Genomic DNA, 24,551 nt, shown 5'->3' on the forward strand with positions numbered 1-24,551 from the left:
ATGTTTAATATAAAAAATCTGATGTGGTCAGCACATAACCGACCGCATTGTGTATTGTCTAGTTAAATGAAAGTGTTACAGAATTTTATAAAAATATCTGTTAAATACTTCTTTCCAATTTTTAGGACATTAGTAAGCTTATAGTTAACATACTTAGAAAAATGTAAATTTGGCTCTTAGTAGAGTTTCGCTTTGTGCTACCCGAATTCCCTGAAATGCTCGCCAGTTAGTTTCGGTAACAACCAGAACTCAAATATCAAATTTCAAGAAATTCCATCAATTTGTTCTGTGGATATGGTGAAAAATGTAAAATCGGCCCGCAAATCAGTTCTCGAGCCCTGATCTTTCCAAAAAAGTTATATGTTCATTGCTTTAATATGAGGAATTATATATTAAATTTCAATGAAATCGGTTGATTATTTCTCTTTATATACACAAAAGTGTATGTTTGGCCCGTAGTAAACGTCTAGTTGCCGATGCCTGATCTTTCCAAAAAATTTACATGTTCATTGTTTAAATACGGGGAATTCATATATTAAATTTCAATGAAATCGGTTGATTATTTCTCTTTATATACACAAAAATGTATATTTGGCCCGTAGTAAACGTCTAGTTGCCGATGCCTGATTTCTTCCAAAACATAGGAATTTTCGCGAACGGTCGAGCTGAGCTTATATATAAAATTTCAAGTAAATCGGTTGAATACTTTCTTCAAAATGTTCAAAAATGTAAAACAGGCCCGCTAAAAAGTGCAGTTCCCGAGGCCTGATATATACCAAAAGTTGATCGATCCGTGCCATGGTGGAAACAAACTTACATATAAAATTTCATCAAAATCGGTTCAGCCGAACTTGAGATACACGCGTGCACACACAGACCGACAGACCGACAGACCGACAGACCGACAGACCGACAGACCGACAGGTTGCTAAAAATAGTTTATTTACACTTCCCTACTATGGAGAAGTACGTTCCCACCGAAAACTCGATATGCAAAATTTGTTGCCATCACATAACCTACCTATTGTTTACACAATACGGTCGGTAAAAAATAAAAGTCTTTTGTTCAACTATTCCAGATAATGAATGACGTATGCTATCAGACAATCATCTGTCATAAAAAATTAAATTTAAATCTTTTGTTCATTTCTCTTCATAAACTTAAAAAGGACCATATATTACTGATCATCGTTATATTTTACATAACATAAAAGAAATTCTTATAATTATTTTATTTAAATGTGATAGTTAAATTAGAGCGACCGTTTGACATTAATTTTGGGCTGCCTTTTGTTCCAAAAGTATGGAGTTGTCTTCATTTGAGTAAATGAAGGTATTTTTTTAAGTGAAACCAGATAATCAAATTATATTTGCTATTTTGTAACCAACAGCAGCTTGAAACTTACTTATGAATAAAAATTATTTAAGAGAAAGTTGCAGGCTATATGAATTTTTTGCAGGCTATAGAGTCCATTAATTATTAAAAATTTGTGAAATTGGGGCTATTCAAAGCTTTAGAAACTATATTTAAATTGTACACCGAAAGTTTTAAGGACTAAAATGTTGAGAAACTATATTGAGCTTTAGAGCATATTTTTTGTCTTTATATTCTAAATCGATGAGATCAAAACAAATTCTTACAAGAAATTTTTCAGATTATATGGAATTTTTGCACCAATGTAATGAAAACTATCCAATTTTCCTTTTATTGGAAAATTTTTAAGTTTAATTTCGGAAATCGGATAATAGAATTAGTAGTTTATTACTTATAGTCTCGAATATATTTTTATAAAAAATTATAAACCGATTTTTAGTGTATTAAAACATGTATTTGGTAAGTAATTGTTAACAGGCAAGCTAAAATAAATATTTGAATATCAGGTTTGGAAGTAAATGAGATTACAGGCATCAATTCAATTTTATTTGTTATTCTTTATCCTTCTCTTGTTTTCAAGCAAACTTTAGCAGTTTCGAATAAAACTCGAAATCATAGTTCAAGACAATAAAATTCCAATTTGCTCCAAAGGAGCTTAGTGTGCTAGATTTACATGATTTTTTAAGGATTAAAAATTTCATATCATTAATATCCGTATAATATGCATTTTTCTTTCTTAACTTTTGATAAGTCCAACCAAATTGAAAAAAAAAATGTTGCTGTTAGTTTTACATAGTTTGTCTGTGTTTGCATTATTTAACATAGAAAACTGTTAGCTGCAAAGATGGTAACATATGTAAGTGAATCTTTGCTGAAAACCTATTTCCCAACTATAAAAGAAAATTTTTACTTACATAAATGTTTAATATTGTAGATCGAATGGTTTTAAATAGTCCGATTAACTTCCCCGAATTCCCACAAAAGAAAAATAATAACAGTAAAAGTTCTCGAATTAGGCATTTAAATCGCTTATTATACTTATGGTCATGCCCAATTTATATGGATATCCTAAAAGTATGCAATGTAAGTTTCGGAAGCAAATTGCGTTTTCCTCCATGGTGTGGGGTTATTTTTTTTGAAGTTTAATAAATGAGTTCTGCTTGGCGCTGCTAAACAGAATTCAAATTGGATGGATGTTTCTAGGCATGTTAACCAAAAGCTTACGTCTTCAATATTTGAAAGAAGTGCTTAAAGTGATTTTCTTATTCATCGCTTTCATTTAATCAGAAAATATACTTGGCAGTCATTTACGATCATATAACATACGAAATTGCTTTAAAACAATTTCAGTGTTTCGGAAGAATTTGGGTAATTCAGAAACGTTTGTTTTGTATGCCAGTTTGTTTTGCTTACTGTCCAGCAATTTTGTTGTTATAATAAATTTAAATAGATTATGTTCTTTTGCCTTTAGAGTAATTTTGTAATTACAAACTTAGGCTTCGTATTGATATCACCACCTATTTCGTTTATTTTTTTTAGGATATTCTAACAATTTTATTCCTCGATGACAACATCAATAACACTTGAATTTCTTTTGAGAATAGAAGGGTTAATTATTTTTTTTTATTCAATCAATTTGAAGGCACCTACACGCAAATACAATATTTAATAAAAATTTACGTTATTACAAAATCTTTTTCATCATTTCATCCTTAATTTTTACCTTAGTTACTTTAGAAATAAATTGTTGATTTTTATTATTTTGCATATTATAAAAAAAAAAAAAAATTTCTACAAAATTTAACATTAGAAAAACTTTTTGTATTTTTTTCGGTCATTATTTTTATCGAACAGATTTTTATGGAACAGATATGGAAAAATAGCTTCATCTAAAAAATAATGAAAGATTTGTGGTCACGATAAGATTTAGAAAATTTTTGTATTGTTGAAAATAAATGAATGGATTTTTTTCCCTTTCCTTGTTTTCCTTTTATTTTCCTTATCTTTGAATATTTGGAGTTAGTTTTGTAAGCAATATTGCATGAATCTTCAAAGGATTTTTTTTGTTCTAAATTTTCAAAATGTTAAAATTTTTTTTTTTATTTATGTCATTTTTGTTTCTTTTTGGACTGTTTTAGTTTGTTAGAGAATAACATGTGACCCTTTAATTTTAAGGATATTTTGTATATAGAGTAACAAGAACGTAAACAAACAAAACAAAAAAAAATATCATACCTTTTTCTTTCTCCTCTTTTATTTTTCATTGTTGTTGTGTTCCGAAATCTCTTGTTCCATTTAATCTTTTTCATTCGTTTTAATATGTCAACTGAAAAAGGTTCAACTTATTTCTATTTGAACTTTTATGAGAAAACTACACCAGTGTTAAAAATGATTGCTGCATAATATAAAAGAGTTTTTTGTTTTTTTTTTTTTGTTGAATTGCTTAAAGAGTTAGAGAAAAAAAAGGATATTTTGTGTAATAGTTGTAAGGATTATAAATGGAATAAATTTGAGGCAAATAGATTTAGTCAGGTCAGGTTATGTTTTCAAAATGTAATAAATGTTTTCTATATCCTTTATTTTCGTTAGGGAACTTGGAATAGAAAAAAATTTATTTGACTTGTCAAGCATTTTTGTTTGTGGTATCCTTTACAACTGGTAGTTCGAAGATTATCGAAAATTGTGTCATTCTCATACAACTTTTAAGGTTTTGGTTTTTAAATATTTTGACTCTTTAACAAGTTTAAAAATATTCAAATAAACTCCTTTGGGTGTGTTGTTGAAAAAATTTAAAATTCAAAATAGAATTAATTTAAATCGGGTTTTGTTAGGTGAATGTTAAATGTATAAAATGTTTAATACGTGATAAACTTAAAAAATTTAATTATTATTCAGTTTTTATTAAATTTTTGGAAATTACAGAACAAAATGTGCTTCAAACGCATTCCAATTCTCCCAAAGATTGTATTGCTTTTCTTGTGAACTGTAAAATTTAACTACCTTTTAATTGACGATCAAGCGAAATTTGAGTTATTTACGGAAAAATTTTAGGGCGGATATTAAGCCATTTGGTAGAATGAAAGCAAACTTACCATATTTTTATGTAAAATAATCGAAAAACTTAACATATTTTTCTTAAATATTGAATAATTTAAGAATATTAAGGTAAAAATATAAAAAATGCTCAGTAAAGTATCTTATGTTTTTTGAGAAAAATAAAATAAAATGCTAAAACATACTATTTTTACAAATTTAAATAAAATATACTTTTTAAACTCAATTCAATAATTTCATGCTTTGAATTCAGCATCTCAGTCTGTCCGCCATTTATTGAAAAATATTAAAGAAACTCTCAAGGCGGAGTGACGTTACTCTACTGATGTTACTTTTGTACTCTTTAGTTTTTGTCCTTCAAACTATTTTTTAATGTATAAGTGTGGTAAATGTTCAACTATTATAAATTTTACTCTTAATATCAAGAGTGTAGTTAGTCAGAAAATGCATTTTTAAAAGAGAAATACTCGCTATTATTATTTATTTCTTTTTATGGACAGCATTGCATACAATATGGAAGGTATTGTAATTGCACCAAATTTTACATGTCCGGATATTTTCGAGAAGAAATTATTTTTACGAAGAACTAGACGTATAGCCCCATGTTCAAAATTAAAAAAAAAAAATTTTCTTGAAATCTTATGTTAGTTCGTCTAACGTCTTTCCAATTTCAGAATTATGCAACAAAATTTTCATTTGGATTGTATGATTTAGTATCGTTTGGAAATGGCATTGGAATACTTTCATAAATTCTTTTCATACTTTCATTAAGTTTCTTAACAACTAGTTTAAATCTTCTGGGAGACTATTGAACCCGGTTCTCAATCATATGCTCTTTATATTAGAATTTTATTTTTATTGAAATGTGTATCTTCCCACCTAGATAGTTTTAAAATTTTTAAGTTTTATACAATATTTTTTTTTTCATAAAATATGTAGGAGAAATTTAAAGAATTTATGAAATATTTTAGTAAAATATTTGCAGTTTGAAAAAATTTTCTTACTGCATGAATAATATTTTGTTTTTCTGTCTAATGTGTGGGAATGTAAAATAGTTGAAAATTACATAAAGGTATACTGAATCAAAGGATCATATTAAGATTAATCAAAAGAAAAATGAAATTTTACAAAAACAATTCACTTGTATACTATATTGAAGGTTGGTTTGAGCACACGTATTTAATCCATGATGTATAAAATAAATAGCATATTCACTTTGTTTGAATTCTGGAAATCTGAATGCTACCATGCTTCTAAAAATAAATTTTAATAATTGATAAAAATTATTTTTAATCTTGTTAACAAAGAAGATAAATTTTTTTCTTTTTTTTTTGGCTACAATGTGCATATGTCAGGAATTTTTTTAAATTACTTTACGTGATTTCTTATTTTGTAAAGTTTGTGACTTAGATATTAAGTTGAGATCACAGAAACCAATTTTTTTACTAATTTTTGTTCATAGAAACGTTATTAATTTGAGTAAATAAATGATTTTAAGAATTTTCGGATTATAATTAGAAAATTTTAGCAAAGATTATAGTTTTCTTTTTGTATTATATTTTAATTATAAATGTGTAAGGACGTGTTTTAATTTAAGAAAGAATTGAGTATCTTTTAGAACAGTTTTCGACCCAACCAACTTTAAAATACGGCTCATCAAAAAATTATCGATTGCAACTATTAAAATTTAAAAAATTTTTTTCAAAAAAAAATTTTGAGAGCTTAATCATAGATAATGTAGACATAGCTGCATGAAGTTCCATACAAATTTATTGTTTATCAAAACAACCAAATCAATAAAGTCAGTTGAAAATGTTATTTCCTCTTGTAACTTATTTCTTAGCCCATAGTCATATTCACATAGTACATATTTGCTTATAACCTAGAAAAGTTTGCTGATGGTTACCTTAGAGCAATGGTTAACAACTAGTTTTTGCTCATGGCCCAAATCAAATGATTTTTAGCTAAAATTTTCGCAAAATTATGAGAATTTTTCAAAAAAAACTGCAACTTGAAAAATTTTTGCAAGTTTTTAAACGAGTTAGTAGCATGCAACTGTGTCATTAGAAAGAAGATACTTCAAGAGTTCTCTTTAGCACCAAATGGATAAGTTTTACTGATTTTGTTAGTGCTGCATCTTCACCATAAAGCAATTTGAAGCGCTTATTTGCTTCAAAGATTGTTTCAATAACTCTTAATTCTGCTCAAAATCAAAAAGTCTCGAAGCACATACTTTGATAAACGGAAGTTTTGGAATGCTTTTCAAATTTTGTTCTCAATCACAATTTTTTGTAAAATCAGTAAAGGGCTATAAAATATCCTTTTTGGAAGGAATCTTTTCATTTTTAAACAAATTCACGCAAATGATTTTAACTTTCCTATTTACAAAATTATTTTTGGCCCGCTTTCATCGCAATGTCTGATACGATTTCTATAAAAATAAATACACAATTAATGTGAAAAGAAGGAAAAGTGCGCGCATTTATTCTCTACCATTGTAGCTATAATTTTGTTCCGTGGGTGAGTGTTAGCACAACATAATCTATCTCCATTTACAAATATTAATTGTCATTAATTCTATTTAAATTGTCTCCCAATTTTTATTTTTCTTTCTGCAGTCCACACTAGGGAGGGGGTGGTTATATGGCCTCTGTTAAAACACCCTCTGCCTTAATGTTAGAAACATAGCCTAAAAGTTTTCGTTTTGTTTTAATTATTTCTTGAATTTAAGTTTTTATTAATTTTTTTATTATAGAGGAAAAATTCAAACTTTTCAGGATTACTTTCTTTTCTCATATCTTGAATTTTAAAATTTCCATTTTCGTAATAGCTATTTAGTTGTTCTTAAATTCTTTAGTGAAATTTATTTGTGGTTCAATTTGAATTTTAATGAATTTTTAATATTTTTAATTAAATTTCGAACCTTTAATTGAATTTAATTAAATAATTAGAATAAATAACAATAAACTTGATTTAACTTTTTTTATGGGTTCCACTTACACTTCCTTATAAAAAACAATAAGGAACTTAATACAAAAAAAAAATATTGATTAAATTTTTAATGCATTCAATTTAAATTTCAAAAATATAGGAACAATTTCCATTTTAAAGTGTGCCGTAATAATTTTCAACACGTTGATAAATAATAAAAAAAATTTTTTTAGTATCCTGAATCTGAAAATAACTTGAAAATTAGTTTAAATTTAAAATAAAAAAAAAAAAAATTGATAATTAGATTATAAAAATTTTTTATACTCAGTGTGTATGTGTGTGTGTAGTAAACTTATATGTCACGTATAATCTTAAAACTTTTTATATCCCAATTGAAAACAAGATATGCACATATTTGTGTGACTAACATTTCACCTTAAAATTAACTTAGGTTGTTATTTTTATACTTTTAACCCGTTCTTTTCTTGTTTAATAATATTTTACTGATGTTGAACATAAAATTTCTATATGAGAATATAATATGAAGGTACTTATCCGAATCATATTCTTTTGCATGTCTGTATGTGAATTTACTTTGTTATTTTGTACATTTTATTGCTCTACACATTTATTTGGAGGATACGCTTAAAGAAAATTACCAAGAAAGGCACAAATTCACTTTATTTTTTGTTTTTGAAGAAGGGCAGAAGGGTATGAGGAATTTGTTTTTTATTACTTTTTACGCTTTTCCCCCTTTCCTCTTTGTTTTCTTTGTTTAATAATAAATTTTTAATAGTAAAAAAAATTACTAAATGCGCCTTAAATTATGCTACATTTTTTTTTCAACATTTATTTTTGTTCATATACAATATGTAATAAAAAAATATTATTGTTGAAATTTTGTTGATTTATTTGTGGTAAAGAAGGTTTTTATATTTCGATAATATTAAATTTAAGGCACCACAATAAAAAAATATTAACTAAGTAAAAGCAAAAATGAGTACAAATTTATTGGAAAAACATCAAAGGAATAAAAAAAAAATATTAAAGAGAAATGTACGAGTTTAGACAATAATTGAAATTGTATGTAGGTATGTATGTATGTATGTGTTTAGGTTTATTTATTTTTAAATGCTTTATGAATAATTCCTTTTTATTATTATCGAAATGATTTTATTTTTCTTTCCTATTGTATTTGGGGGAGGTTAAACCGGCTTTTATTACAATTGAACAAAAAAAAATGAAAAACAACAAAAAAAAATTGTTCGTATTAGGTTTTTTGTTTTTTATATTTTGAGAATCTAATATCAGTAGAACCATTAAACTTACAGTCCCGCCTTACCATACTCTATATGTTCGGAAAATAATTTATAGAAAATTAAGAACCCACGCTATATATAAATTTTTTATGTTTTATTAATGTTTCAAAGAAGTTAATTCAATGATTTGCCACTTTTGATTGCATATTGTTAGAACTATTCTTAAGTGCTTGTTAGTTTCATTCTGTCCGTCCGTTTGTGAACTCGTTTACGAAACTTCTACACCTTCGAAGGTAGAAAGCTGAAATATATACATAAATCTTAACTAAATCCTTATTTCCGTAGAAGAAATTTTTAAATTTCTTCCCCCCACCCTCAAAAAATTATAACGCCCAAAACCTTAAGAATGCCATTTTTTATCTATTTACTGTAGCGTAACCATTAGCATTTTTCAAGTTTTGCAAATGCAGAAAAGTAGTAATAGGCTTCTTCTACCGCATCATATTTGAACTTAAAAAAAAAAAACAAAATTACCGTTATCTAAAGTCCGCGTTTCCCAAATTTTTGATTTCGTTGTTCTTGTACTCGAGTGACTGTAGGACTTTAAAATTTTAACAGCTTTCAGTCACTAATAAATAGTTCATATCCATCCAATCTAGAGTAATTTGTAAAATGTCGCGAGTTATTTGCCTCTCAAAATTTATAAAGTTTGAATTTTTGGCGCCTTATATTTTAGAAAATGCAAGCTTTTTCGAATTTCTATAAATGCAGAAAGCTAGCGGTAAATGTCGTGCGAATAAAAAATATAATTATTTTTTTAACTCACGTAATTAGCACTTAAATGCGAGCATTACTTTGACTCATCCTAAAAGTATGCAATTTTTGGATTATTTTCGTGTATAAATGAAAGTAATTTTAACAATGCAGTAGATTGTTTTTAAAAGCAGTATTTTCTCACTTGTTTAAGGGAGAAGTGCTACATTACAAACAAATGTTTTGACCGAATTATGATTTTTGTACAATAACGGTATTAATTTTGCTTTTCGTATTTCCTAATTTTATTAATAAAAATCTTAATAAAAGCAAAGAACTCCGAATGTAATGTCAAAATTAGAAAATTTTTAAAGGAATTTAATAATTTTTCTTGTATTTAAAATTTCCAATTTCTAATTAACTGTAATAATTATTCATCTTAAATTTAAAATCTTGTGCCCGGTATCGAATTTTCATAAGGACAAAATTCTTTATTTAAAATTCTTTTTCTAAGTCATTGTTTTTTTCCTAAGTCGTTTTCACAAATTTTTATAAGAAATGAAAAAAAAAATTTTATTTTTTGAATTTTTCTTGTTTTTTATTGTAATGATGACATTGAATAAAATGAAATTATCTACCTTTTTTATGTTTTTCTTCCATTTTATTGTACAATAATTGAAAATAATTCTGCTTAAGGCCGTTTAAGTGACTGACTAACTACAATTTATTGTATTGACGACATCATCAATGAATTGGAAAGCGAAATCAATGAAACCTCCAAAATTTAATCAGAAAAGCATAAAAAAGGGAAATGGAAAAAAGTGATTGAAAGGTTAAAAAGAAAAATGTCCTTTTTTTTTTCTCTTTAACATTTTTCATGGTAAAATATTTTATTGAAATTAAATTGAGTTTGTCATGTTTTGAAGTACAGTAAAACTGTTAGAAAATTGGAGCTCAATACGTTGTGCTTTTATTACAATTATTGATTTTTTTGTTTTCTATTTTAGGAATTTTTAATTTTTCTTATGCAAAAAATAATAAAAGTTAAGAATTGCTTAAAATTTTTGCATTTAAATTTGAATATTTTACATTTGTAATAAAATCCTCACGATTTGTTTTAGATTGTTTTATAATAGCCAATAATTTCAGAATAATTTCAATCGGATGATTAGCTTGGATGATCTTAATGGTCTATTTGATTAAAAACAATTTATTGTTGTAAATAGTCAATGTTAGTGTCGTGAGGTAGAATCAATAAGAAATTAATGTGCATTATGTATCTATAGCATACAGACATTGTAAGAAATTAAAATGTACAAAATTAAGAATGTAGAACGGCATGAATTCGAAATTATTGTATGTAATCAGGCCCGGTTCTGATTTGCTCAGGTCCTTAAGCGATTTCCAAAATGTGTGATCCCTCACTAGCGTTATTGAAGCAATATACAATATGCGCATAAGAAATCACTTTCTTGTGAATTTATTATGCAGAAATTCCACAAGATTAGTAATAAAATTAAAGCTTGAAATTAAACTTTGAATTTTTTGTACTGCAATGTTTCTATATAGATTAATGTAATCAAGTTAATTTTACTGTAAATAGAAGGTAAAAATTTTTTAGAAAAGCATGTAATGGAAAAAATTGGAAAAATTTTTTATTTTTTAAAACTTATCTTTGTTTTGTTTGAAGATTTTAACGGCGCCCGTAGGGAATGTTAATGGCGCCTATAGGAAATCTCTTGTGCCGATTGGGAATGTTTACTTGCTATATAGAGTAAATCCGCCACTATATTGTACATTATCAGCATGTTTCATCAATACAAGTTTCATTAACCTTTTAATACTCATTAGTAGACATTAAAATTCTGTAAATTATTTTCAATAATTATCTCAATTAAATATTGAAATTTAAAATGTGTGACGTTGTGTTGAATTCAAATCATTTTATCAATTTTATACTAATTACTGTACTTACTCACTTAAAAAATTTCATTTAAATGATTTTTTGATGAAGTTTCTATTTTTTTTTCTTTTGTTTTTTATGATCCCAATTTGGTAGACTTTATTTTCTGCATACCTAATTAATTAATTAATACAAACCTTACTGACGCAGTGCCGTTCTGTTTTCTAAATAAAAAAAAAAATAATTAAATAAAATAATTTATTTTGGTTTTATTGCGATTTAAATTGAGTTTTTCTTTGCCCTTTCTTCAGTGAATTGGAATGCTTTAATGCGGGTAATAAAATGCTATATAATTTAAAAGTCTCCTGTCTATCAAGTTCTCTTTGTATTCTTTTGATAATCGCAAATATGTTATTAAATTTGTTTTGAAAAAATATGCACACATTATTTAGGTATTTAATATATGAAAGGTAAAATTTTGGTTATTCAAACATGGGATTAATCGATGTATGTAGAATTAATGTGGCGGTTTCTGTTGTTGAGTTTGGTTTTTGCTGAAAATTAGTGATCCCTCGGCTACGACTAATTTCAAAAATTATGGAAAATAAAATTTTTTTTTTTATTAATTTCAATTTTAAAATTATTGACTTCTAAATTTCTCGTAAATTCTTTCTTACTCCAGAAGACAATTATTGGGGAAATGAATAGTTTCTGTTAATATTTTCAGTAATCACATATAGAATTCAATTGAAATCGAAAATACGACTATAACAGCATCCAGTTTCTTATTTCAAATGATTTACAATAATGAATTATGTCAAATATGTGGCGCCACCAGAGATTGTTGCATAAATACGGGGGTAAAATATTTAAATATAAAAATTCTTAAAATCAAAATTGTTAAAATTGCAATTGTTTTATTGGTTACACAAATTTTGAGCGGTCTAGGAAATTAACAAGTTAATTAATTTTTTAAGATTTAAAAATATATTTGAGTGCTATTCCTATAATACTATAAAGGTGTTTAAATGGAATTTTGAAGGCATATCAACAATTTGAAATTTATATTGAAATATTCCTGTTTACACTAAAGTTCAATCTTTCTCTTAACCTTCATCATCCAACTTTTTTAGAATTTCAGAATTTAAATCTACTATATGTGGTTTCTTATATATTTAATGGAAAAATTCATTATTTAACTTAGATGAATTCATTGACACCAATATTTCAATTAATTCTTTTTTTTTTTGTGCTTGTAAAATAAAAGGTAATTTTGTGGAAAAAATGTGAAAAAACTCGTTAAAATTAATGGTAATTTTCATTTTATAAATGGTGTGATTAATTCTAAAATATTCTGATTAATTTGAATAATGTAATAAAAAATAATGTGTCATTTTTATGTCCCAACATGATACCAAAAAAATTAAGTTAATTTACAAAAACTTTAGAGTTTTAAAAGGGTAATGAGAATTTATAAGCTACCGTGATTATTGTCAGGCTACTAAACTTAAGATATCATACTGAGCTCAAATAATTAAAAAATTTAATTATTCATTAAGGAGTTTCATTAGCGTTTCATTTTTATTTTAAAAAATTGCAGCTCTTTATTTAATAGAGTAACTAATTGCCGTAATTGAAATTAGAGTGGTGTGAATTTTTATCAAAATAATTAGGTTATTAGAATTCTATATAATTGAATTTGCGATAAATTTTGTGTGAGTGTGTAAGTAGGTGAGTAGACAATATTGTCAATAGTTTGCTCATAATTTTTATATTTTTTATTCACTAAATTTGCCTTACCGTTTGTAACGCTAAGAAATAATGCTCTGAGATATAGTCTCAAGTGTATGTTTTTGATCAGTGTCGAATTCTGAGTTGATTTACCTTTGTCTGTCCGTCTGTCTGTCCGTCGCAGCAATAACTCAAAAACTAATTCAGCTAAGTTCATCAAATTTTCACAAATGATTTATTGTAATAAGTGCCAAAACGCTATTTAAATTGGACATGATCGGGGTACTGGTTCAGGGAGCTGCCATACAACCTCAAAATTTATTTGGCTATATCTCAGAAACTGTAAAAGCCATGATATTGAAATTACACACAAACGAATATATTAGTAGGGCCGATGTGTTTGATAAAATTCGTTAAAATTGCTTGGCTCTTTCTGGTAGCTGCCATACAACTTCAATATAACTTCATAGGTTGGCACACCAAGTATTTTGAATAACACAGTACTGAAATTTTGCATAAATTAACACGGTAACATGGCAACTTAAAGTCATAGTCTATCCCATAGTCCATTATGGCAAATATATTCGCACATAGGATAACAAATTGGTACGGGTATCACAGAGTTGACAACTACAACTCTATTTTTTCTCGTTTTTTATATTTCGGGCTATATAATGGTGGTATATAATAATTTTTTAAAGATTTTCTCTACATGTACCAATTTAATTGTCTATTCATACATAATTTCAAACTAAATCAACGTAATTCTAAAATTATTCAATATTCAAAGTAATCAGGTTGAAAAATTTTTTTTACCCTGCAGCATAAATAAATAATTATAATTTGAGTTTGTGTTTTTGCAGTAAACTTAAATGTGTAAGACATTAGGAATGTTACTCTATATTTTCTTAATAATAGCTAAGTTTTGTAGAGTTTAATTTTACATAGGTTAAGGAAAACCACAGAAAAATTGAAATTTTAAAAGTGATTTTTGAATTGAAAATCGTTAGTATTTATTTTATAAAGATGATTTGTGTAAATATTAGCCACCATTACGTTTTAGGTAGTCAATTAAAACGGAAGAGTTTTGAGTCACTTTTTCAAATATTTTGACTGGTATATTGTACGAATATAAAAATGTGTAATACCGGAATATCATCAATAATATTTTCTATACCTAAATCGATGTACGTTTGTTTTGTAATTTAAATTCACATAATCCAAGTTAATACAGTTTTGATAATTAAGCGATAATTTTAAAAATTAAAACTGAAAAAAAATATTTTTTTCCAAATAGAAAATGAATTGAACCAATTGGGCGTTCCTGTTAAACACGAATTCTTTATGAAATGTCAAAAATTTAAAACTCAAAACGCCAAGTAGCATTAATTTTTGTGAAATTTCAAAAAGTAGACGAGAGTTTTTATGCAGCACAGTTATTCTCTCTTTTAAAAATGAACATGTCTCGAAAAAAACATATTTATGACCACTCAATATATTTATAGCACTCTTAATTTGATCTCAACAAGTTCTGTATACCTTATGCATCTGACATCAAAAATATAAATTTTGTGTCACTCTCCAATATTGTTATACACATCGTATAAAATCCAATTCATTTAAAATTTATAATATAAAATGTAATTTTTTTTTTCGCTCAGACATTTTTCGAGTAAATTATACTAACAACAATATTCTATATTATTTATTTCATATTCATTCCACATGTAACTTTTTAAATTAAATATTCATTCATTTATTTATTTTAATATTATTTAATATTTATTTTTCTTCTTTCAGGATTATATGACAATAATAAATTATATAGACACAGTTGTGGTATTTGTGGTACCATTTACAACAATCGTTGTTTTGAATACATTCACCGGATGTACTGTTTGGAAATTTGCAACAGTAAGACGTACCATGACAACACATAAAAGGTAAGTTATAAAAAATATTATATGGAAAATTATGTGAATATAATAAAAATGAGAAAAAAAATGAAAAAATATAATTGTATATTTATTATATAATAAATAAAGCTGAGGGAGTATAAATTTTAAAACGTGCAGCCCAAATATGAATTTTATATATGCAAGAGTACAACAACATAAAAAGGGACAGAATAAAGAGGCGAAAAGGAACAAGTATTATATTGCTGTCCTAAATAAATTTTATATTTATTATTTAAAAATAAATTTTTCTCTTATTTCAATATTTAAAGGAATTATTAATAAAATATTGAAGGGAGAAGAGAAAAAAAAAATAAACAGAATTGTAAAAACAAAAGGGATTACACTGCAAAAATTTCTTGGTTCATGCAGTCTCATATGAAAGGGTTGATACGCCACACTATAGACATATTCGTTGTTATGCGTAAATGAATAAATTAAAAATTAAAAAATTTAAATTGGGAGGACATTCTGAAAATAGATGATTTTAAATTTTCTCATTCAAAACTATATATTTTGTTAAACTTGCGTTATTGAATACAGTGAATGTGGGTGATTAATAATAATTTTATATCTCATGTATGAGTCTGGCTTTAAATAGTATTTAATCGAGTCTCCATTAAAAATTTGTTTTTATTATTAACATATTTCAAAAGTTTGTTTGCTTATTCAATGATATTAAAAGAAATGAGTTGAGATTACTTTTCTATATTTTCTCTCCAAACAGTAAAAAAATCACGAGAATGATATTATGGAAAAGTGACTATTCCATATGGTATTATCGAATAATCAATAAAAATGAAAATCCGAAGTATTTTTATATTCTTCCAAACATTTTTATACTTAACTATGTTATTCGAATAAAATTATTTCCGTACAATTTTATTTAAAATTCGAATTTATTATAAACGTCAAAAATCGCGCTAAAGCATGAAAGTCTATCGCTAAAAACATAATTTTGAGAGAAGCATTTTTACTCAAAAGTTTCACTCATTCTCTCTTAAATAAGGAATTATTTTGGAACGGGAGCGTCTTCCATCAATTTCTATGAGACGTGTTTTGTAAATTTATTCAAATGTCAATCTCACCCATTAGTACTATTGCACTATAAAATTTTTGTTATGTCAAAACTGAGGTCAGTATTTTGAATTAAAATGTCAAATTGCCGAGAAATGTGTACAAAAAACACATAAAGGCTATTAAAAATCAAAGTCTGTTAATAATTTAATTAATAAAATTTCAATGAAAAAAATGTTCAAATAAATTTTTAAAAAAATTAATCGCCAGTTTTTGAACAAAAACTTAATTTTTCTAAGAAAAAGTAATTAGCTATGCTCGTAATTTTCAGTTGTTTCCCATAATATGGGCACAATTTATGTATATAAAAATAAACAACAAAGGGCTGTTCATCAGTTAAAATCATTTAAAAAACTAAAAATTCAGCGAAATTTTTTATCAAATTAAAAATAACTTTATTTTTTGTGCCTATCTCCTTTTTTTCATATTATTTAAAACTGTACTAACCCCTAAGCTAAAATTTTTATTTAATTTCTGTTTAAAATATATTGCGTACCTTTGTAAGGAAACAGAAAGATAAAAGAACAACCTTTTTTCTTCAGAGCGACATCTTTTTTAAATATTTACAAGAACCTTTTTTTTTTCTCTTCAAACACATTTCTCTTCAAAATGAAAAATTTAAATTCATAACAGATATTTTTCGCAAAATTTTTTTCAATATTATTTTAAATGTAGAAAACAAAATCCTGAAAAGGAAAATTCATATACATTATACTTACATATATAGGAGATGTTGTAATTTTTAATTTTTTTGGTGAAAAAATTATAAATTTTTTAGGGTATAACATTATTAATGAATTTATTTACCCTGTTATACTCATCAGTATTTCGTTATGCATCCTTTTACAATTATGCAAGCGAGTAAGGATTTAAAATTAAAATTAAAATGGTTAAGAATTAAATTTATGGTTTTTCATTGATTTGAATTAAATTTAAGGATAATTGTTATTTAAAAAAAGGAAATCATACACGCGAAAATATTATTTATATAGTTTTTATTTTAAACATGTTATGAACAAAAAGTGTTATACAACCAGTAGGTAATGACTTAAATGGTAAAAATTTGCTAATGTAGTTAAATAAAAAAATACTAAAGCGTAATACTAGCAAATCTGTAAAAGAAAATGGTGCGTACGTAGTTAATAATTGTTCCAAAATTAAAGAAGTTGTTTGAATTATGAGATGACAATAAATTTACATGTCAGTGGTGGCCTGCTGAATGTTATCAATCTACTCTCATATTAATAATAAAAAAATATTATACATTATGAAGGAAAAAATGTTCGAAGTGTTTTATAAATTTAGCTTTCAATTTGTAACGTTGAAAAATAATGGTCCGAGATATAGACATTATATATTTATATGTAGATTCTTGCTCAGCGCCGAATTCTGAGTTAGTTAAGCTAAGTTTGTCCATTCGCCATTTTGTTCGTCTATACATAATTTCTATTCTAGCGGTATTTCAAAAACGAACTGACTAAAACTAACTATAAATTTTTTATTAATCACGTAAATTTGTTAAAAAACTCTATAAAACCTGTAGTATCGAAATTTTGCATAAACGATTTCGACAAATTAGTAATTTTTTTTTGGATAACAAAATTAAATTATATAAAATTAAAAATAAATGTTGCCATTATAATGATTTTCCGATTTGCTTGAATTTGGAAATTTTCCGGAATTCCGTATAAAGTTTTCAAACAAATTTTAATTAAAATTAATTCAAACTGCTAATTTTAGTAAAATATTTTCGGAAAAATTCATGAAATCCTTTAGTATTTAAAATAAACGAATAAATTTATTTGACAACCAAATCCAACTCAAATTTTCAAATTATTATAAAAAATGAAAAATTTTCACAATTTTCCGTTTTCGTCTTGATTATAATCACTTTATAAATTTAATTTTTAATATTAAGTTTTTTTTTTTTTATATAATGGTAAAATGGCACGTGTTCCATTCTTAAAAGAATTCCAAAAATTACTATTTCTTAATTAAAGAGAAAATTTTATATTATAGTAGAAATTTTTATAGATGCAATGTGATGATTAAGATTCTTAGAATAAAAAAATTCATGCACATGTCCAAAAAATTTTGAAAAAACAATGTAACTGTATTATAGATAAACACTGTCTGTTTGGCATTTCACAAAAATTCTACATACTTTTTGATAGACAGCCGACAGTTTATAGGCAAATAGCTGATAGGACCTTATTTCTCTAGAAAAATTTTTAAATATGTACTTCAAGTTTAAAGAATGCAAGTTATATGTTTAAAGTTGTGTAAATGCAAGTTTGCGGCAAGGTATTGCATCGAAACCAAAGGGAATTCGTAAATTGTGCGAAAAAAATCTAGTCTCAAGTCTTGTATCGTAAAAACCAGAGTATTTTCTGCTTTTAAAATTACCCGTTACCTCAAATTGATTTGTCGCTATTTTCAACTAATTTTATTCCAACACGGCAAATGGGATAAGTTTAATATTTCAGCAGTTCAAAGATATCGACAAACATATTTAATTTTAATATCACAGAATTTTTCTTTTCCTTCTCTTATTTCTTAGTTATTTCTGATCAAACTTTGTAAAAAGTCAATTTTTGGACATTTTCAACTCTATCCAATTTCCGTAAGATAAAGAATGTACCAGTACTCGCTTTCTTATCGCTTTTAAATTATCTATTGATACGGGTTTACTTTAAAATTCAACACGAAATGAAGACGAAATGAAATCCAAGCTTTTGTCTACGTATGATTAGTCAATTTTAATGGTACTAAGTGCTTTAAAAATTACGTAAGCCGGTGATGTCCCCCTTAAATTGTTTTTGGAAATTACTTGGAATATTGAACAATTATTTCACTCAGAGCCATATAAATACAGGTTCTTTGATTCAGGAAAACGTGCTACTTTACAAAACTACAAATTGGAAGGAGTAAAATTATTTTATTCTATATTTAATAATTCGTTGAACAGATTTGTTACCAATTTGTTTTAATGAAAATTAATAATATAAAAAATGTATTTATGTACGTCAATAAAATTAAAATATTTTTATATTTAAATTCTTAGGAAGCAGACAACACATGCCACCACAAGAAATGATTTTCCAACAACTGTGTACAGAACACCAACATTAAAGAAAACATCATCTTTAATTTCCAATTGTTCACATCCGAATGGTAAAAATAGTATTCGGTACAGTGGTACTGTTAAAACAGGTAAAATACTTTAAATTTTGAATAAAATTTTAAAAAAATTCGTGCTTGAGGAATAGATTTATTTAAAAATTTTATATAATTGGGAATGAAACAACTGAATTGTAAAATTGAATTTAAATAGAATTTAAATAAATTTCAAAATTTAAATGAGAATTGAAAGAGAATTCCTTTGATGTCTAAAAATTTAGATTGAAGAATAATTGTTATTCCAATTCTTGGTAAACAATTAAATTATAAATAGTATGCCTCAAAATATTGTAGTTGGCTTAAAAATAGAACAACATATAATACATTAAGTAAGGCTAAATAGAAAGATTTTCATTTTCAAAGGCATTTTTGTTAATACAATATTAATTTTCATCTCATTTGTAAGATAGTACACTTATTAATCTATTATTAATGGGAGATCCTCTTATATTTACAACTAATAAAAAGTTCTTGCAAAATTCAGTTGAATTACGTCCATATGCTTAGTATAATTGCAATTTTGAAGCAATTAAATCGAATTGTTTATGTTAAATTTTTTTTAAATTGAGAAATTTTTTAGTTAATAAGACAATGTTCACAATTTTTTACAGGTCGCCGCAAAATGACAAATACATCACAATTAAAAGTTACAAAAATGCTATTAATTGTATCAACAGTTTTCATATGTTTGAATTTACCAAGTTATGTGATGAGAGTTCGGGCCTTTTTAGAGGTAAGTTGAATTTTTTTTTTTCTGATTTTTAAAAATATTTTTTTCTGTTTTAAAATAGGAGAGTAAAATTAGTAATAATTGATCATTTTAATTCGAAAAGCATAAATTTAGAATTAGAAGCATATTTTATGGTGTCCGAATGGTTAGAATATAGAAATACGACAAATTAGATGAAGAAGTCGTACTATCGTGCTATGTACGTTTAAGTTCTCTAATAAAATTTTGATTGTCATAAATACAGGAGCCGATGTGATGTCGAAGTGTTGCAACACTTGCATATTATAATTAGTAGCATTTTCATTTCATTTGTAGAAGAAGAAGTCCTGCAATCTGTAAAGATGGTGATAGCCATCCCAGTCGTATTAAGGAGTCTTAAAAGTACAAAATAATTTATTTTAACTTAATTAAAATTTCGAATTAAAAAATGTACATTAACTAGTGAAAGCAGTCATAGACAAATGTGCGTACAGCTATAATAAAAAACACATAAAAAAAACTAATTTCCATTAGATTTAAATTTCTGGGTTTCTGGTTGAATTCGTAAATTCGCAACTATCTTTTGATATTTTTTTCCTACTTTGCAAGTAAAAAAAAATCTCATATTAAAAATTTTTTTTTGCGAATTGTTGGAACATCCTTGTTCGTAAGATTAAAAGGATTTTGATTTTTTTTCTTCTACTTTTTTCTTTTTATAATTTAGTTCTTATTTTTCATAAACTTTTTATTCTCTTTAGCATTCCAACTTTTTTTTTTTAGATTAAAAAATTTTCTTTTGGCTAGTTTTCTGCCATAAGGAAATCCTTAGAACTATTTTCTAGGAAAATTATAAATTCCTTTCAGATTTAATCCCACTTAGCTGATTTAATAACGCAGTAATGAAATTTTAAAGAAAGAGCGTTGATTATAAGCAAAAATTAATTTTTTCTTATAAAGATGGTGTCAATTTTTTTTGTAATTTAATTTTGAATTAAATTATGGATCACAAGCATCGTAGCCGTATTACAGGGTGCAACTTTTCAAGTTGAAATTCTTTAACGAATTGTTGAACTGTTAAATCTTAACAAAAACTACATTTACTTTTTTAACATTTGTCTGGTTTCTCTATGGAATGCAGTTCGAAGACTTGTTCTAGGGAAATTCAATTATTGGCAATTAAATTACTATTAATTAAAAACTAATTTGGCAAATTTTTGTTTTAGTGTTCCAAGAATGAATCTTAGTGTTCTTATATCGAATTTCGCATGAAAATTGCTTGTAATAATTGTACCCATAAGCCAATTTATACTCAAATTTGTAACGCTAAGAATAATAATGGTCTAAGTTACAAATATAAGTGTATATTTGATGATCAGCCTCGAATTCTTATTCAATTTCACCATTTATGTTCGTCTATACGATTGTCCGTCTGTTAGTCTGTCCGTTTGTCCATCAATTCGTCTGCCCATTTGTCCGTCGGTAACAATGATAACTTAAAAACTGATTGAAAGCTATAAGCTCATTAAATTTTCGCAAATGATTTATTTTAATATATTCTGAAGTCTTATTTGAATTAGATGTGATCGAGGCAGTGATTCAGGTAGCTGCCCCACAATTTCTAAAGTTATTTGACTGTATCTCAATAATAATTGAGCAACAATATCGGAATTTTGCACACGAAAATGGTAATATGTTTATTAAATTCAATAAAAGTCTTTTAAGCCATATGAGTTTTTATGGTAGCAGTCATATAAATATTAAAGGACTGCACATATAACAAACCAGAAGTTCGTGTGAATCAGTGTGAACATTAACATTTAGCACTTAAAATGATTTATTTGTACGGGTATCTCATAGTTGATAGGGTCTACTGTACCTACTCTTGTTCTTATAAAAGCTTTTTTTTTTTCAAAAGACTTACTAAAAATTATCTGAAGAAAATTGTTTGGAACACTTTGAACTGGTGAAAGATTGTTTCATACGATATGAATTGATTCTGCATATTCTCTTAGTTTCTCAGTAAAAGCTACGAAATTTTCAGAACAATAGAGCAAATTACACAATTTTATATTATGTAGTGTTTTATTATTATACCGATTAAAAGTAGGTAATGTCCAACTTTTTTGTTAATTTTTTTCTTGAAAGTTTAAAATGAGTTTAAAAAATTTTAATATTAAGTAACAAAAACTATTACTACAAAATAATAGAATTCTACAAAATAAATAATTCCCATTAATTTTTAAGAATTTTTCTTGGAAAAAAAATTATAATAAATTATGAATACAAAAAAAGTTATACATAAAAAAAAGGATTTAGGTACATAATAAATTTGTTAAGCTCATGAAATAATTTATAAACACACACAATTTCATATATAAGTGAATTACTTATTTTATTCTCTTATATGTGTATATGTATGTATGTAAAAATAAATGTTATGTTATAATTAGATTCATTTAATTTTACTCATAATAAGGTCTATAACAGTTGTTTGTTAATAATGCTAATTAAAATAAGGATAACAAAAGTAAATAATTTGAAAAACTAAAAAAAAAAAATTTTTTTTAATATTTTTGTAAACAAATGAAATGTTAAGTTTAATTTCTAAAGTATAAATTATAAACAAAATGCAAATTAATTCAAATACCAAAACTTTTAATTTTAATATTACACAAATATAATAGAAATTTTGTTAAAAAATACATGGCAACATTTGGTACAGGTGGCATAACAAAATAACAAGTTAAAAAAGATTTAAAATTAACTATAGAAAAAAGTTTAATAAAACAAATGTTGTTCGTGTAGTTAGAAAAGAAAAAAAATAATTTAAATTTTACTTTATTAAAATGAAAATGAAAACAAGAATTCAAACTTTTTCTCTTTTATTTTTCAGACAAATCCTTCAAGGACGACAATTGCTGTTCAATATATTTGTTGGTTTCTATTTTTGACGAATTTCGGGATCAATTTTGTAATATATTGTCTTAGTGGGCAGAATTTTAGGTAAAAGTTTCTTTTCTTTTTATTTTTCAATTAAATTTTAAATACAGAATAACAAAAAAACCTACGAATTATAAATAAAATTTGAATAAAAAGAATTTTCAATTCTCTACATTTTGGAAAAAAACAAAAGTTTTTAATAAAAAAAAATTTTTTTTTATATATAAAAAAAAAATTGCATATTTATAGGAGAGCGGTTATTAGTATATTCAGAAAACCATCATCAAATCACAAGGATGGATTAACTCAAGTCACGGGTATGTAGAGTTTTGTTTTGATTTTTGTTTCGAATAATGCTTTTAGTTTTAAATTAAGAATTAATCTAAAATTCAATTTATAAATAAATTGAATGTATTGAAATTACAAAATGGTTCTTATACTTTGGGAGTAGTTAAATAATAATTGTAATAAAATATGCCTTAGTTTTTGTAATAATATAGCTATATTGTAGTAGTTATTACTATTTTTGAGTAATAAGTGAAGAAATATGGTTTTTTAGGTCATTTCATTAAAAAATAAACGGATCTAGTAAATTTTGTCCGTTCGGTTGTGTTTGTGATACAAATATCTCAGTACCAAATTGGTGAATTAAAATAATGCTACATCAGGTAAATGAACCGTCGTATTCACTGAGAAGTGGGGATATTAAATTAACACAGTAAAATATATTTCTTAGTATGCTTCTATTAGCACACTTTTTTGAATTATTTGTCACATTTCGGCACGTTTACTGTCTACGCTTGCTAATTTTTCTCTAAATAATATTCTTGATTTGGCGGATACAAACGGCGAAGTTTAATAAAATTCTTAATAGCCGGAATTATTTTAATTTAATTCAATAATTTTTGTTCTTTGACTTAAAAGTACTAAATTTTACTCATCAATTTAAAAACTGGTTTCTTAGCATTTGGTTTTTTTTCAATTTATTTTCATTTAATTGCAAAACATTAAGTTTGATTATAATAGTTTTCTAAGAAACCAAAAAATATTCAGATTATTCATATAGAATACATGGAAAATTCATTGCCTATAGAACTTGTTGAAAAACAAGAGTTTTCGGTAATATTTTCGAAAAAATCACAGAATATTTTGTCAGAATGTCAGAATTTTTTCTTGTTGAATTATTTTTAATTTTTATTTCTTAATTTTTTCCTAGAAAAATAATATTTTTTGCAGCAAAAATATGAAAGATTTTTTTAAATATAATTTTGTCATTAATTTTAATATATACACTTTAGCTTCGTGGGACTCCTACAATATTGAAATTAAAATGTTGAATTTAATATGACAAAATTTTATTATTTATTTTTATGTTTTTAAAAATAAATTTCAATTAATTACTTTTTTTTTTGTTAAATATACATATACAGGGTGTTTTGCATAAAGTGGCAAATAATTTCAGAAATGATTCTTTCAAGATTCAACAAATCATATTGGTGGGAGGTAGCGGCGTTCCAAATATACCTGTTTTCGAGCTACAGCGTGTTGAAAAAAAAAGATACCACATTTTTCCTACATATAAATAAACGTTTATAATATCGGAACCACGCGACGTAGAGTAATCATCGAGAGCTAGTTTCACAGATGATAGATTGCTCTTAATCTGTGGTCATGAACTCAATTT

The 24,551-nt window shown here is 25.6% G+C and overlaps 1 protein-coding gene across 2 annotated transcripts in view; it reads left to right on the forward strand.

Moving 5' to 3' along the window:
• LOC129610291 (thyrotropin-releasing hormone receptor) overlaps window positions 1–24,551 on the forward strand; it is a 109,433-nt gene that overhangs the window by 65,407 nt on the left and 19,475 nt on the right. For both annotated transcript variants that reach the window (XM_055522821.1, XM_055522823.1), the window contains exons 3-7: window positions 14,807–14,949; window positions 19,103–19,251; window positions 19,830–19,951; window positions 22,821–22,930; window positions 23,117–23,184. In XM_055522821.1, coding sequence (XP_055378796.1) covers window positions 14,807–14,949; window positions 19,103–19,251; window positions 19,830–19,951; window positions 22,821–22,930; window positions 23,117–23,184 — 592 coding nt within the window. The remainder of the gene's footprint in view (window positions 1–14,806; window positions 14,950–19,102; window positions 19,252–19,829; window positions 19,952–22,820; window positions 22,931–23,116; window positions 23,185–24,551) is intronic.

The sequence above is a fragment of the Condylostylus longicornis genome, unplaced genomic scaffold (assembly GCF_029603195.1).
Source record: "Condylostylus longicornis isolate FDR11 unplaced genomic scaffold, ASM2960319v2 ptg000044l, whole genome shotgun sequence".
In the NCBI taxonomy this organism is placed as follows: Eukaryota; Metazoa; Arthropoda; class Insecta; order Diptera; family Dolichopodidae; genus Condylostylus; species Condylostylus longicornis.